The sequence below is a fragment of the Camelus dromedarius genome, chromosome 24, assembly GCF_036321535.1.
Source record: "Camelus dromedarius isolate mCamDro1 chromosome 24, mCamDro1.pat, whole genome shotgun sequence".
Classification (NCBI taxonomy): domain Eukaryota; kingdom Metazoa; phylum Chordata; class Mammalia; order Artiodactyla; family Camelidae; genus Camelus; species Camelus dromedarius.
The window spans coordinates 7971625-7988113 of NC_087459.1; the positions used below are offsets into that span (position 1 = coordinate 7971625).

Here is a 16489-nt window from a genome sequence, read left to right on the forward strand (position 1 = left end):
CCGGCGCGCACGTGACTGGCGCGCTCACGTGACCGCGCGGCGGCGGCGGCGGCGGCGGCGGCGCAGCAGCAATGGAGATGAGTCTAGCGCGCTTTGTGCTGTTGCTCGGGCTCGCGGCTCCTGGTTAGTGTTCGGGCGGCCAGCGCCCGCGCTCCTCTATCCCTTTCCAGGCTCCTGCGTCCCGGAGCTCCCTTCCGACCCGTCCCCGCGCCCCCGCCACTATGTGCCCACCCGCTTCCTCACCGCTTGTTCCCCGTAGGTCCCGCGCCTGCAGGTGCCGCCAAGATGAAGGTGGTGGAGGAGCCCAACACTTTCGGGTGAGTGGCCTAGCGGGGTGCGGCGGGAAGGGGAGCGGCGGCCTGGGCCGGGTTCCCCCTGACCCTGCCGCTTCCTGCAGGCTCAACAACCCGTTCCTACCCCAGACCAGTCGCCTCCAGCCCAAGAGGGATCCTTCACCTGTGTCTGGTGAGTGCGGGGCCCTAGCCGCGATCGTGCTGGGGGCCTGGGATAGAGCAGGTAGCTGGCCTGGGTTTCCGACGGGGTGGGCAGCGTCAGCTCTCGGGAGCCTGCTCGAGGTGGGCCAGGCAGGGAAGGGCTGCCTCGGATGAGGGGCCCTGAAAGTTTGGGTTTGGAGGTTCATGCAGTCGTTTGTCAGCCTTCTAAAATTATTTTTTTAAGCGCGCGCTGAGGTTCCAGAACGTTACTCTACCGAGTTGAGGAGTTACCCCGGACTTAGTCCTTAATTTTATTTTATAGAGGTGATCTCTGTTAGCGTTTGGTATTTATCTTTCCAGACGTTTTTTATACTTTTACATGCATACAAGTAAGAGACGTGTAGTAATTTTTCTGTGATTTTTGTCTTTTTATGAGCACTGTAACTATGCTGGTTTGCTAACTTTGCTTTGTCACTCGTTGTGTGTCTTCATGGTGTACGAAGAGTTTTGACTTGGCGCTTAGCATTCGATAGGATGGCTCTGCATTCTTTCGTTGTCCAGCATGGTGGTGTTTACATTTTTCTGGCCAATAGAAGCAGTGCTCTGGGGAACATCCCTTCTAGGGACTGTCTCTTTCTATGCCAGCGTGAGTGGTTTCCTGAGGCAGGATCCCAGAAGTGGAATGGCGTGGTCGTTAAATGAGTATTAAATATGAGTAGCAAAAACCAAGAACTTTTTCTGTTGAATACTACCATGTGTTAAGGTCTATGCTGGGGATGCAGAAATGAACGACCCATACTGTGCCTGTTCTCATGGAGTTGACAGTCTAATGGAGGCGGGTGGGTAAGCAGTAAATGAAAAAGTAGGTAAAATGTTGATTGCTTGATGATGAAAAGTGCTCTGTGAGTATGGAAAGTGGGCAGGTGGGGGGAGTGTTGCGGGGATTGCCATTTTAAATGGGGGAGGGTTAGGAAAAGATTGAGAAGTGAATGTTTGGTCAAAAGCTGAAGAGGGAAAGGGAGTAAGGGATGTGGATATTTGAGGGAAGAGGGGTCCAGCAAAAGGCGTGGCCAAATAAAGGCCTTGAGCAAGGGTGCCTGGACCACAGGGAGTGGGGGCAGGGGTACCCTTGAAATCAGAGATGGAGGGTACAGATGTGAGCTTTCATTCTAAATAAACCTATTCCAGCTTTTTACTATGAAAAATGATGACTAGGAAAACGGAGGAATGGGACAGCGAACCCGAGCATACTCCCCATCTCAGTACAGCAGTTGACATTTTGACATTTTTGCTTTATTTACTTCTCTTTTCACTTTGAGAAAAGTGAATTTTCATTTTGCTGAACGATTTAAATGTCCATTACAAACATCCTGACACTTTATTCCTAAATACTTAGTGTGGATTCTCCACCCCATCACTCCCCAAATTAACAATAATTCTATAGTATAACCAGTCCATGTCCGCATTTCCCAGTTGTCTGAGGACCTGCTCCAAAACAGGATCAGTCAAGGGGCATACATGCATGTGGTTAATTATGTGTCTTTAGTTTTAATCTGGCACAGTTTCCTCCACTCCCACCTTTCTAGAAAAACTTTCTTGGCTTTTGGAAGAGTCCATGTCAGTTGTCTTACCGAATGTTTGACCTCCTGGATCCGTATGGTTTATGAGGTCATTAGCTTGTTCTGCTTTCCCCAGTATGCTCTGTGAATGGCCTGGAAGCTTGATTATGGTCGGGTTAAGCAATTTGGGCACTAGTACTTCCTAGGGAAGCAGTGGACTGTGCACAGTATCATGTCAGAGGGCTGCACTTGGCTGTGGCTGAGTCTGCCAGGGTCTGTTTGCTGGAGGCAGGTTCTTCTCTGCCCTAGAGGACTGAATGGGCATGCTGCCCCAGTAGCCTTACAGTTCAGCCTGACGGGGCAGAAGAGCGCAGAGTTTGTACTTCTCTGGTGCTTCTTGCATTTATGGTTGGAAAAGAGTGTTTCTTTTCCCCCTCTTTTCTTTCTCTCTTCTTTTTGAATATCATAATTGGCTCAGATTTAAACCCAATTTTTATTGAGGTATAGTTGGCATGTTCAGTTTGATGGAGTTTGTAAATCAAGCACATCTGTGTAATCAGCACCGCCAGACAAGATTGAGAGCATTTCCACCTCCAGAAAACTCCTGTGTGTCCCTTTCTGAGTCCCCCATCCTGTCATTTTCTGGTTTCTGTTACTATAGATTAGTGTCATCCGTGCTTGGACTCCAACTACATGGAGTCAGATGGCATACACGGCTGCAGCTGGCTTCTTTCTCAGCACTGTGTTTTGAGGATTCATCTGTGTTGTTGCATGTATGTATCACTAGTTTTTCCTTATTGCTGAGTACATATACAAACTGTGAAATCTGAGTATGTTGTCTGGTTAATTATATCATGCCGATGTCAATTTCCTAGTTTTGGAGACTACTAGAGTCATGTAAGTCTATGATTATTGCAAGATAAAAAGCATGCACACAGATTCACACGTGTATGCATTTGTGCTGAAAGCATCGATGAAACCCATGATTCTAAGTTTGCAGTTGAAATGTAATGTCACAGATTGTTTTCCTTTATCTTCTATTATCTTTTTCTCTAATACTAAAAAGCTGGGTTCTTTAGTCACATAAATTTATTCACTGCCTTTCTCCTACAATTTACATAGAATAGTTTGAGATTTACAATAGCAGTGTTACTACTAACCATGAAACCAGTGATTGAGAGATTTGATTTTAGGCTGTATCCAACCGGAGATGGACAGTAGGGCACCAGGTCCAGCATTGATCAGGCCACTCTTTTCTCTATCATCAGTTTGGCTCGAAGTTGGGATCATGTGTTTCTGCTTGTGCTCAGCTTTAGTGCTTGCTATACGTGTTTTTACTCATGATTTTTCCTTAACTTCAAAAAAGTTGTGTGTTATGGACAATTTCAAGCACGTGCAAAAGTGGAGGGAGGGTATGTGAGGCACCCTCACCCAGCCCCAACCCCTCACCCCACTTTCTTTCCAACCAGGTTACTTTGAAACACTTTTCACAACTTTACTTTATTTGCAGATGTTTTGTTGTGTATCTCCTCAAGGGCATGGCCACAGTAGCTTTATCACATTTTTTAAAAGGCAGTAATTCCTTACAAATCAATAGAAATCCTATGTTTAGACATGTCTATACGGTCTCATACATTAAAAAAAAATTTTTTTTTAATTTTTTTTAATGCAGGTACTGGGGATTGAACCCAAGACCTTGTGCATGCTAAGTATGTGCTCTACCACTGAGCTATACCCTCCCCTCCAGGTGTCATACATCTTAAACACATGGTTGGCTTGCCTGAGCCAGCGTTGAAGGCCTGCCTGTTGAGTGTGCTTGACTGGTACTCACGTGTCCTCCAGCTTCCTCTAAGCTACAGATCCCCTCCCTGTTTCCTTGCTGTTTATTTATTGAAGAAACTGGATCACTTGTTTCCCACATTCTGGATTTTGCTCCTTGCATTCCCGTGGTGTCTAACATGTCTTCTGTCTCTATTAGCTGGAATGAAGATGGTTGTATTTTCCCCTTTCCGATCCATGTGCCTTTGCCTTGCCCAGGCCTCCTGATTCGGGGAGAGCAGGGTAGGGTGGGGGGCGGTCCTTGTCTCCTGCCTTCCATTCAGGGTCTACAGAGGGGTGTTTGTAGCCCTTTCCCAGGTAGAGGATGTTCCCTGCTGTTCCTGGTGACTGAGTTTTTACCACGAATGGATGTTGGGTTTGTCAGATGCTTTTTCTGCACCTGAGATGACCCTGGGGTTTTCTTTTTTAGACTGTTTATTTAGTGGGTAGCATTGGCTTTTGAATGTTGAGCCAACCTTGCATTCTTGGAATAAGCTCCACTTGGTCATGATTAATACATACGTTTTATGTATTGCTGTATTTAAATTACTAATTATTTCTGACTTTTTTTCATGTCTAGAGTTTCTTCCAGTTCTTTTTCTAATTTCTGTTTATGGGCTGAGATGTCCTATTTATTCATTTACCATATTTTACTTTATAGCCTTGAACACAGTTGTAATAGCTGCTTTAAAATCCTCTTCTACTTCCAGTATCTGTGTGTGTGTGTGTGTGTGTGTTGGAGTCAGTCTTTAGGGACCGCCTTGTCTCTTGGGTATGGATTGTATTTGGGGGCCTTGTCATATGTCTCATACTTTTGGAATACACTCTTGGCTGGGCTCTGTTCTTCTGAGAAAGAGTGTTGTTGGTTCAGGCAGCTGGCTGTGCTAAACTCACACAGGGCTCTGCTCTGTGGTGGAGGCAGCACATCTCTGCTTGGCAGTGTGTGTGCATGCAGGGCTCACCCAAAGAGCCCTGCAGGGTGCCCCCCCCCCACTTTTTGATATTGACCCAGATGTTCCAGCTGCTGGGTCTTTTCCCTCTGTTCCAGATCCTCCAGCCAGAGACCGGGGTAGGTTATGCCTCGTCTTAGCCATCGCAGCCATCACTGCTGGGAGTCACACCAGAAGGAATCAGTTCTCTCTCTCCTTCCAAGTACGCCCCCCGCCCCCTGCCTCCTGCACTGCATCAGGCGTTCAGACTGTCTATCCAGTGTTTTCCAGTGGGACCTCCAGGAGGCTTGGTCTGATGTCAGTGGATATGGCTTCCGACGTAGTTCACATGGTTATTTGCTTTATTCTACAGCATACGTATGATGGTTTCAAAAACGCTAATCCGGTATTACTGCTATTAACTCGTGACAGTATGTGTTTAAGTCACTGAGAGTGATTCTTTTCCCAATGAGGTGACTTTACTGTGTACGGATCAGTGTGTTTGCTTTGATTTCAGCTGTAGGGGCTTTAATGTCATCCTTTTATTTTACCTTTGAGCGGGTCAGCACACTCACATGGTTCACACATCAGCTTTAGGGCAGATGCGCCCAGAGCTTTCCTTCCTGCCTCGTTTTGTTACACTGTGGTCCCTGCCAAGGACTGTTTGCTGTTTGTTTGTCTTTTTAAATTAAAGTATAATTGACATCAGTTTCAGTTGTACAACATAATAATGCAGTATTTGTACATACTGCAAAATGATCACAGTGAGTCTAGTTAATACCCAACACCACACATGGTTACCCAGAACTTCTCTTCTTATGATGAGGACGTTTAGCAACTTTCAGGTATGCAGTTTGGTATCATCAACTGTAGTCACCATACTGTACATTACATCCTCAGGACCTATTTTATTACTGGAAGTTTGTACCTTTTGACCCTCTTCATTCATTTTGCCTCCAATCCCCCACCTCTGACAACCACCAGTCTGTTCTCTGTATCTGTGAGCTTGGTGTTTTGTGTTTCAGATTCCTCTTAAGTGAGATCATATTTGTATTTATTTTTCTCTGACATTTCACTTAGGATAATGCCCTTAAGATCCATCCATGTTGCAAATGGCAATTTCTTGTTTTATTGCTGAATAATATTCAGTAAATATATATATGTATATGCACACATACAGACACACACACACATACATACATACGTACATACATACATACAACCCATTTTCTATATCCATCATTGGAAACTTAGGTCGTTTCCATACCTTGGCTCTTGTAAATAATGCAGCTACGATCATGGGCGTGCAGATATTTTTCCAACTTAGTGATTTTGTTTTCTTTGGATAAATATCCAGAAGTGGAATTCCTGGATCGTATGGGCATTCTATATTTAATTTTGGGGAGACTCTCCATCCTGTTTTCCATAGTGGCTGCACCAATTTCCATTCCCACCAGCAGTGCACAAGGGTTCCCTTTTCTTCACAACCTCGCCAGCACTTATTTCTTGTCCTTTTGATGGTAGCCATCCTGACAGATGTGAGGTGATGTCTCACTGCGGTTTTGATTTGCATTTCCCTAGTGATTAGTGAGCATCTTTTCATACGCCTGTTGGCTCCTTCTGTGTCTTTGGAAAAATGTCTTTTCAGATCCTCTGTCCATTTTTTAATCAGATTGTTTTCTGTTTTTGTTTTTGTTTTTGTTTTGTTTTGTTTTGTTTTGCTGTTGAGTTGTGTGAGCTCTTTACATGTTTTGGATATTAGCCCCTTATCAGATATATATGATTTGCAGATATTTTATCCCATCCAGTAGGTTGCCTTTCATTTTGTTGATGGTTTCCTTGGCTGTGCAGGTGCTTTTTAGTTTGATGCAGTCCTGATTGTTTATTTTTGCTTTTGTTTTTGGAGTCAGATTTTAAAAATCACCAAGACTGATGCCAAGGAGCTTACCACCAATGTTTTCTTCTAGGATTTTCATGGTTTCTGGTCTTACATTCAAGTCTTTAAGTTAGTTTTTTTGTGTGGTGTCAGACAGTGGTCCAGTTTAACTAATACCATTTATTGAAGAGACTGTCCTTTCCCCTAGGTGTATTCTTGGCTCCTTTGTCATAGATTAATTGACTGTATATGTGTGGGTTTATTTCTGGACTCTCTATTCTGTTGATCTGTGTGTCTTTTTATGCCAATACTGTACTGCCTTGATTCCATTTGTTATTTTATGGTTTGGTCTTCTGGTCTTTCTTTTTGCTAGTGTAAGAAAATACAACCACCCCCCTTTCTTTAATTCCCCCCTTTTTTATTGTGGTAAAATATACCTAAAATGTACCAGTTGAACCCTTTTTAGATGTACTGATCAGAGGCATTAAGCACATTCCTGTTATTGGGCAGGCATCACCTCCATCATCTCCAGAACTTTTTTAAGTTCCCAAACTGAACCTCTTTCCCCAGCCTCTGGCACTTAACATTCTGTTTCTGTCTCTGAATTTGATGACTCTAGATCTCTGCTATGGTCCAGTTATGTCCCCCTGAAATTCCTAGGTTGAAATCCTAACTGCAAAATGATGGTTTTAGGAGGTGAGGTCTTGGGAAGGTGCTTAAGGCATGAGAATGGAGCCCTCAGAAGTGGGATTAGTGCCCTTATAATATAAAGAGGCTCCAGAGGGCCCCCAGCCCCTTCCTCCGTGTGAGGACACAGTGAAAGGTGCCCTGTGTGAACTAGAACTCGACTGTGCTGGTGCCCTGATCCCAGACTTCAAACCCCCGAGACCTGTGAAAAATAAATTTCTGTAGTTGATAAATTACCCAGTCTCTGGTATTTTGTTATAGCAGCTGGAATGAACTAAATGTCTCATATAAGTGGAATCATTGCTACTTGTCCTTTTGTGATTGATCTGTTTCACTGAGCATAATGTCTTGAAGGTTCATCCACGCAGCACGTGTCAGAAATTCCTTTCTCTTTAAGGCTGAATAATATTTGATGGTACCTATATACTACATTCTGTTTTATCTATTCGTCTGTCCATGGACACTTGGGTTGTTTACGTTTCTTAGTTCCGTGAGTTATGCTGCTGTGGGTGTGGGTGTGCAGCAGCTGAGTCCCTGCTTTCAGTTCCTTTGGGTACCTACCCAGGAGTCGATTTGCTGAATCTTATAATTCTCTACTTAAGCTTTATGAGGAGCTGCCAAACTGTTTTCAGCAGCAGGTGCACCATTTTACAGGCCCACCAGCAGTGCACAAAGGTTCCAGTTTCTCCACCTCCTCACCGGTATTTGTTATTCCCTGTCTTTTTGACAATAGCTGTCCCACTTCATATGGGCCTGAAGTGATATCTTACTGTGGGTCTGATTTTTATTTCCCTAACGACCGATGATATTGAGCATCTTTCCATGTTGCTGATGGGCTATCTGCGTCACTTCTTCAGGAAAATGTCTAGTAATCTTTGGTCCATTCTTTAGCTGGGTTGTTTGGGGGTTTTGTTGTTGTTTTTATAGGAGTTCTTTATATATTCTGGATATTACCCTTATTAGAAATGTGATTTGCAAATACTTTCTCACTTTTTGTATGTTGTCCTGCAACACTCTTTTGCAAAGTTTTTAATTTTGAAGTTGCGTTTATCTAGTTTTCCTTTTGGTGCCTTTGCCTTTGTTGTCATATCCAAGGAATCACTACCAAAGCCAGTGTCAAAGATTTCCCCCTATATTTTGTAGTTTCAGCCTCTGATCCATTTTGAGTTAATTTCTGGACGTGGTATGAGGGTCCACCTTCATTCTTCTCCATATGGACATCCAGTCTCCTGGCTCCTTTTGTTGAAGAGTCTGTCCTTTCCTCCACTGAATGGTGTTGGCACCCTGTCAGATCACTTGAACACGTATCCAGGACTTTATTTGTGGGCCGTCTGTTCTGTTCCATTGCTTAACGTGTCTGTCCATATGCCAGCACCACACTGTTTTAATTACTGTCACTTTGAAGTAAGTTTTAAAAATCAAGAATTGTGAGTCCTTCAACTTTGTTCTATTTCAAGATAGTTTTGGCTATTTGGGGTTCTTCGGGAATCCATTTTAATTGTAGAATGGATTTTTCTGTTTTCTGGAAAAAAAATGTCATTGGGTCAGACAGAAAATAAGTTTTTGGTGGTGAGCACAGTGTATATAGAAGCAGAAATATGATGTTGTGTATGTGAAATTAATACAGTGTTATCAACCAGTGTTCCTTTAAAAAAAAAAGTCATTGTTTTGCTGTGGATTTTGTTGAACAGTAGGTCACTTTGGTAGTATTGACGTCTTAATGGTAAATCTTTCTGTCCATGAACACAAGATGTCTTTCCATTTATTTATCTTTGTTTCAGCAGTATCTTGTAGTTCTCAGTTAAAAGTGTTTTGCCTCCTTGGTAGTGTTTTGCCTCCTTGGTTAAGTTTTTCTTAAAATTATTTTTTCTTTGATGCTATTTTAAATGGAATTGTTTTCTTAAATTTCCTTGTTGGGTTGTCTGGGTGTTGTATAGAAACAACTGGTTTTTGAGTGTTAATTTTGTATCCTGCAACTTTGCTGGATTTGTTAGCTCTAACGGATTTCTGGTGACTCTTTAGGATTTTCTACATCATGTCATCTGCAAACATGGCATTATAATTTTACTTCTTTCTAATTTTGGTGCTTTTTCTTTTTTTGTCTAATTGCTCTGGCTAGGGCTTCCAGTACGGTGTTGAGTAGTGAATAGCAGTGCTGAGAGCTTCCTTGTCCTGTCCTGCTCTTAGGAGCAAAGCTTCCAGTCTTTCATCGAGTGTGATGGTAGCTGTGGTTTTTGCATGTATGGCCTTTATTGTGTTGAGGAAGTTTCCTTCTATTTCTCCTTTGTTGAGTGTTTTCATTATGAAAGCATGTTGAATTTTGGTAAGTGCTTTTTCCTGCAACAATTTTTGTTTTAGTCCCCTCAACCCCTTTATTCTGTTAATGGCGTGTATTACACTTAATTGGCTTTATATTTTGAACTATTCTTACCTTCCAGGAATAAACCCCATGTAGTCATGGTGTATAACCCTTTTAGTGTGCTGCTGAATTCAGCTTGCCAGTATTTTGTTGAGGATTTTTGCATCGATGTTCATAAGGGATATTTGTTTGTAGTTTTCCTTTTTTTGTTGTGTCTTTTTGGCTTTGGTACCAGGGTAACACTGGCCTCATAAAATTGAGTCAGGAACTGTTCCTCCAATTTTTTTGGAAGAGTTTGAAAAGGATTGGTAAATAGTATGCTTCTAGGAATTTGTCCATTTTCACCTAGGTTATCAATTTGTTGGCATACTGCTGTTCATATTATTGTCTTATAATCCTCTTTATTTCTGTAAAATTGATAGTAATGTCCCTAGTTTCATTTATGATTTTAGTAACTTGAATCTTTTCTTTTTTCTTGTAGTAAATCAAGCTTTAATTTTGTAGTTTTGTTGTTCAAAGAACCAACTTTTGGTTTTACTGATTTGTTTTATCCCTGCTCTTTATTATTTTCTTCCTTTTGCTAAGTTTGGATTTGGTTTGCCCTTCTTTTCCTAGTTCCTTAAAGTGTGAAAAGTTAGGTTATTGATTTAAGGTCTTAGTTTTGAATGTGTTTAAGCCATAAATTTTCCTCTAAGCATTGCTCTCATTTTATCTGATAAATTTTGGTACCTTGTGTTTTGTTTTTGTCTCAAAGTATTTTCTGGTTTCCCCTATGAATTCTTTGACCCAGTCATTGTTTAAGGTTGTGTTAATTTCCATATGTTTGTGAATTTCCTGCATTTGCTCTGCTTTTGATCTGATTAATGTGATCAGAAAAGAAACTGATTTCAGTCTTTTTAAGTTTATTAAGTGGCCTAACATATGGTCTTTTGGGAGGATGTTGTACAGTCTGCTGCTGTTGGGTGGGGCATTCTGTGTATGTCTGTTAGGTCCTGGTGGTTTATAGTGTCGATCAGTCCTCTATGTCCAAGCATTGTAGAACTGTCTGTTTCTCCCTTCAGTTCTGTCAGTGTTTGCCTCATGTATTTTCAGGCTCTGATGTTTGGTGCCCATATGTTTATAATTGTTACAGTCTTGGTGAACTGATCCTTTTATCAGTAAATAAAAAGGATCCTCTGTTCTCTTGAACATGAGCGTTTGACTGACAGTCTAGTTTGTCTGATATTAGTATGGCCACTTCTGCTCTATTGTTTGCATGGGTATTTTTTTTTCCATCCTTTCACTTTCAGCCTGCTTGTGTCTTTGATCTAAAGTGAGTCTCTTACAAAGATTATATAGTTGGATCACAGTTTTTTATCCACTTGGCCAGTTTATGCCTTTGAATGTAAGAGTTTAATCCCTTTACGTTTAAAGTAGTTATTGTTAAGGAAGGATTCACAGGAAACAGCAAAATTTGTCTTACAGCTTTTTTTGTCCTTCATCCTCTCCATTACTTTTTGTTGACTTCCCTAAGCAACATATTTTGACTTTTTTTTCGTCTTATTTCCTTTTGTGTATATTCTACCTAGCTATTTCCTCTGTGGTTGCCAGGGGATTACATAACATCATAAAGCTATTAAAGTCTAATTTGTACACGACTGAGGTTGGTATAAATTCAAAGACCTCTCCTGTACAGCTCTGCCCCTCACCCAACTTTGTTATTGATTTCAGAAATTACCTCTTTATACATTGTGTACCCGCTGACACAGATTTGTAATTATTTTCATGCATCTGTTTCTTAAATCCTGTAGATTTGCAGATTAGAATCGCAGCACTGTTTTGTGGTTTGCCTGTGTATTTACTGGAGGTAACTGGAAGAATTCCCTCCCAAGCAGGCCTCATGGTAATGAAGTCCCTCCGCTTTGGTTTATCTAAGAGTATTTTGACTTTGCTCTCATTTTTGGAGGATAGTTTTTTGGATATAGAGCCCTCAGTTAACAGTTTTTCTTTCATCTCACTCCTTTCTGGCCTCCGAAGTGTAGCAGAGAAATGGGCTGGTAATCTTAATAAGAACCCCTTGATGTGATAGGTCACTTCTTGCTGCTTTTGACCTGGCTTTTGACATTTTTACTCTGTGTCTTGGTGTGGGTCTCTTAACTCCAAGTTCAGTGAGCTTTTATCAAATTGGGAAAGTAATTTCCTCAGATGATCTCTTTGCCCCCTTTTTTCCTTTGGGGACTCCCACAGTGTATCCAACAGTGTCTTTCTCTGTCTCTTCGTTGATTCTTTTCTCTGCTCAAATCTTCTTCAGCTCCTTATTTTTATGGTTCCTTTCCATGATAGCCTCCAGTTCTTTGAGCATATTTAAGACACTTGTTCTTCAGTCAGCCCAGTGTCTGGGCTTCTCCTGGGTGGTTGCTTTGTATGCCTTGCACTGTTTTGTTGAAAACTCTACCGGGCTGTGCCAGGGTATCCTTTACCACTAGGCTGGGGGTGGCCATGGGCAGGGCTGCTTTTGGATGTCTTCATCTCTCCAAGAGTCGCCCCAGCTTCTTGAGCCCTGGGTGGCCTGTTGTGAGTCCACCCATAGCCTCTTGCCCCTCTCCTGTCTGGAATCTGAGTTGGGCAAAACAGGAAGGCTGGGATGCTGCCGAACCACGCTGGGAAGAGGGCCAGTGAACAGGCCATAGGATTTGTTTTTCAAGCTTTAAGGTGGCTTTGTTGTGTGATACTCATTTGGTTGCTGGAGACCTGTTTTCCAGAACTGGAAAGTTAGCATAGCTGGTTTCTGGTGGTTCTTTTGATGTTTTCAGATATGAGCTTGGAGCATCCTAGTTTGGTACTTGGCTTTGATGCACTCAAGCTCTTTCGCTCCATTTTTAAAGTTTAAACCCACTAGCTCTTTTTCTGAACTGCCCTGGTTTTGTGGGTTGCCATTTCTGCCCGCCTGCCCACTCAGCGTGCCGTGCTCTCCCCTTCCAGGGCCCGCGCATCTCTTCAGACTCTCTGGCAAGTGCTTCGGCCTGGTGGAGTCCACGTGAGTGAGGGGAGGGGCAGGCGTGGCCAGGGGCTGGGACCCCCCTGATGGCACTGTGCCCCCAGGTACAAGTACGAGTTCTGCCCGTTCCACAACGTGACCCAGCATGAGCAGACTTTCCGCTGGAACGCCTACAGCGGGATCCTTGGGTGAGCGGGGCGGGGGCAGGTGGCTGCGGCAACGGGGGGTGGTGTCCCTCTGTCTGTCATCCACCCCGCTCCACACCCCAGCCTCATGCACTGCGCTCCTCCCCAGCATCTGGCACGAGTGGGAAATCAACAACAATACCTTCAGGGGCATGTGGATGAGGGATGGCGACTCCTGCCAGTCCCGGAGCCGGCAGAGCAAGGTGGGCTGTGTGGGAGGGGGCCGGACTTGGGGGGCCCAGCGTCCCCCACCCACTCACACGGTCCACCCCCTAGGTGGAGCTCACCTGTGGCAAAAGCAACCGCTTGTCCCACGTGTCTGAGCCGAGCACCTGTGTCTACTCACTAACGTTCGAGACACCCCTCGTCTGCCACCCCCACTCCTTGTTAGGTAGGTGCCCGGGCAGCTGGGGGCATGGAGGTGGGGGCAGAGGGGCTCACCTAAGTCTGGTTTCTGTTGGATTCTCAGTGTACCCGGCCCTGCCTGCGGCCCTGCAGCAGAGGTGGGACCAGGTGGAACAGGACCTGGCAGATGAGCTGATCACCTCCCAGGTGAGCTGCAGGGGCGGGTGGCCCCTGGGCTGGGTGCACTGCAGCCCGAGCTGCCTGCTTCCTCCTCATCCTCCACCTTCAGGGCTATGAGAAGTTGCTCCGGGCAATTTTTGAGGATGCTGGCTACTTAAAGACTCCAGAACAAAGCGAGTTGGCACAGCAGGAAGGAGGCACTAAGGGCTTGGTGTTTGAGACGCTGGAGAGCTGCAGTGAGGTACAGGTGGGGACCCTGGACGCAGGGTGGCACTCCTTCCCTCAAGGGGCTGAAGTCTCCTTTTGAACTGTTCTGTTCTAGGCACATAAAGCCCTGTCAAAGGAGGTAAAAAAACTGAGAAGTATGCTGACCCAGCATGGCATCCCCTATGTGAAGCCTGCAGGTCAGTCGTGCCTGAGGGGTTGGGCCAAGCCCCCCTGGGACCTGCTTCCTGCAGGTCAGGTCCTGACCTCCTGCTGCCTGGTGTTTTGGCAGAAACTTCCAGCTCTGAGAACTTAGGCTCCAAGACACCCACAGCCAGGACAGCAGAGCACCTACAAGGTGACCCCGGACTGCGTGGGAACACCTTGTGATCTGGGGCAGAGCAAGGAGTCTCGGGCCCAAGGATGCACATCCTCTGTTCCTTCTGTGCCAGGCAGCTCTCCAGGTTATACTCAAAGATGCAGACAAAACAAAGATTCCAAGTTTTAATTAATTTTCATACTGATAAAAATAATTCCATGAATTCTGTAAACCATTGCATAAATGCTATAGTGTAAAAAAATTGAAATAAGTGTTAACAACTTTAAACAATTCACTACAATGATTATGCATTATAAATACTACCTTCTGGATTAAGAAAATTCCATTCCAATAACATTCTCATCTAAATACTCAAAACATACAACAGCTGGGGGCTTCCATAAATATTAACCCTCATGAGGCTTCTACACTGAGTCGAGGTCTGCTGTCCAGTTACACAAATGGTGTGAGATTGTAACATCACTACTAATACTGAACACCCAGGGGCTGACAGATCAGGGCAGCAAGAACAATGGCCTCACCGAGCACCACGCGGCTGCGTCCGCTACACCCGGCCCTCCCCGCGTGCAGGACGGTGACACCCTGAGACACCGCCTGCGCAGGGTGGATACCTCAGACGACCAGGCCCACTGCAGCCAGGCGGCAGGGGTGGGAAGGACCGTGGGAGCTTGCTGCAGGTATGGCCCAGGCGCCCCCCGGGTGGTTCTTTGGTCTTCCGGCTGCACACCGGTCCTCACAGCCAGCCCCAATCTGGGAGGAGCGAGTGCCCGGGGATGTGCCTCCAGCCCTAGCCAGAGAACCCCTGTGAGCCCTGCACCTCCCATCCCCCAAACTCCACAGAAAGAACTGCCCAGAGTAGCTTATAAATACACCTAAAGCTTAATTGTTCTTGTTTATAATTTGAAAATGTCTAGCCTAGCCTAGATGTCAATGATAAACATTGTCCTGTTAGCCCAAAAGAGACCGAAGGCCTGAGATGGGAAACAAGTGCATAAATATTAATAAAAATAAAGAATTTTAAACAGTGATAACAGTAGCACAAAATATACTTAATTTCTAAGAGCTAATAAATCATCACTATAATTAAAAACAAAGTAGATTCACTACAACTGAGTCATAGTTACCGTTAGCAGCGGGTGGGCTGCGCAGGGCTGTGGATCCACCTTTAAATGACGTAACTTTCCTATCAGTTTGTCTTACATTAAAAAAGGTTTTAAACCTCTCACTATAGTAAATACATTCTAATTTGGTCACTGATAAAAATTTTTACCTAGTCACTTTGCACTTCTAAAAAATGCTATAGAAAGTCTTTGGCACAGCCCCGGGCGTACGGGAGGAGGGTGCATCCCGTCCCTGCTCCGGCCCAGCCGTAGGCTCTGGGAAGATTCTCGTGCCAATACAGATCTGCCTCGCCGAGAGCAGAGTCCGGGTCAACTATAGACATCTTTTACTTCCTCCCAGATTCCCAGGAAAAGTGACCCAATGCAGACAGAAAAGCTTGAAGTCGTCACTGAACTCCAACCCATACCCAGCAGCCTTTCCACCCCTTCTCAGCAGCCAGGTCCTCCCCAACCTGTGATCACACGAGTGATGACACCTGGATGAGGAGGTCCGGTGACAGGGTCGCCCTGGAGGCTGGTGGGTGTCTCCCACGCGGGTGGGGTGACCGTGGGCGAGGTTCTGGGAAGTGGGGAGCAGCGCTGCCCGTCACAGTGCTCAGAACACGGCTGTGTGACATTAGCATAAAGCCCTCCCCAATGGACCCCCGCTGCCATTCTCACTGTCACTGCCAACAGTCCAGCGGCTTCTCTGTGGTCCGGGGCACAGGCACTTGAGCGAGGACTGAGGGGCGTGGCGCTGTCACCATGACGCTCCAGTTTACGTTAACGTGCACGTGTTCCGGAAGTGAGTTCCTTCCATAAAATTAGAAACATCTAAATGTATACGTGCCTTTCAATAATCACTCTGCTATAAATACTATTGGTTTGCACTTAATTTTAAAACTGTAAAAATCCTAGGAATTTCTCACTACTAGATAAATGCTCACTTCATAAGTACTAATTTCAGAATATGAAACCTAATATATTTACGTACTATGGATTAACAATAGACTGATATGAAATACTCTGTTCACAGTACACATATAAAGCTTCATATTATCGCATATTAAAAACATGAACCTAAAAGCAGCTTATAGCAACTCAGAACATCTGCCTCTCAACTCCTTGATCTACAAAGTGCTTCACAGGACTGAATTCCCAGGATCCGGTCACAGTAGTGTCAGGCCCGCCAAGCCCCAAGGGGCCGTCAGGGTTTGCGAGGACAGTGCAAGACCGTGGAGGGGCTGCCCAGGGCCAGGGTCCCGACATCGGTGGCACTAGGATGTGGGCGGCGAGGCGGCTGTCACCATGGCAGGGGCTGCCCCGTGCAGCAGGGGCACTCGGGTGCGCCGGCTGCGCACGGCTCACAGAGCACACGGTGCTGGCAGGGCCTCAGGACAGTGCCGCGGGCCCGCTCCCCGCACACCACGCACTGCTTCGCTCGGAGCTGGAAGATCACCTGTGGGGGAGACATGGTTAGGGGTCCTCCCTACCAC

At 45.0% G+C, this 16489-nt stretch overlaps 2 protein-coding genes across 4 annotated transcripts in view; one reads left to right on the top strand and one right to left on the bottom strand.

The window, feature by feature from the left end:
* Window positions 1-31: 31 nt before the first annotated feature.
* GNPTG (N-acetylglucosamine-1-phosphate transferase subunit gamma) lies at window positions 32-14924 on the top strand. Its single transcript, XM_031447797.2, has 11 exons — window positions 32-123; window positions 260-317; window positions 398-465; window positions 12624-12678; window positions 12744-12827; window positions 12934-13027; window positions 13101-13215; window positions 13294-13376; window positions 13459-13590; window positions 13672-13753; window positions 13846-14924. The coding sequence occupies exons 1-11, from the start codon at window positions 72-74 to the stop codon at window positions 13941-13943; spliced, it is 921 nt and encodes a 306-aa protein (XP_031303657.1). The 5' UTR covers window positions 32-71; the 3' UTR covers window positions 13944-14924.
* The window catches only part of UNKL (unk like zinc finger), a 41366-nt gene continuing 38920 nt past the window's right edge, over window positions 14044-16489 (bottom strand). For 2 of the 3 annotated variants that reach the window (XM_031447798.2, XM_064478302.1), the window contains one exon: window positions 14044-16452. In XM_031447798.2, coding sequence (XP_031303658.2) covers window positions 16297-16452 — 156 coding nt within the window. In that variant the 3' untranslated portion in view covers window positions 14044-16296. The remainder of the gene's footprint in view (window positions 16453-16489) is intronic. The other variant, XM_064478304.1, reaches the window with a different exon arrangement.

Bases quoted from the DNA above. Each gene is read 5' to 3' on its own strand.
- GNPTG (XM_031447797.2), top strand. From the start codon at position 72: ATGGAGATGAGTCTAGCGCGCTTTGTGCTGTTGCTCGGGCTCGCGGCT. The intron at 124-259 runs GTTAGTGTTCGG...TGTTCCCCGTAG, and splicing joins GCTCGGGCTCGCGGCTCCTG to GTCCCGCGCCTGCAGGTGCC. The intron at 13,377-13,458 runs GTGAGCTGCAGG...CTCCACCTTCAG, and splicing joins ATGAGCTGATCACCTCCCAG to GGCTATGAGAAGTTGCTCCG.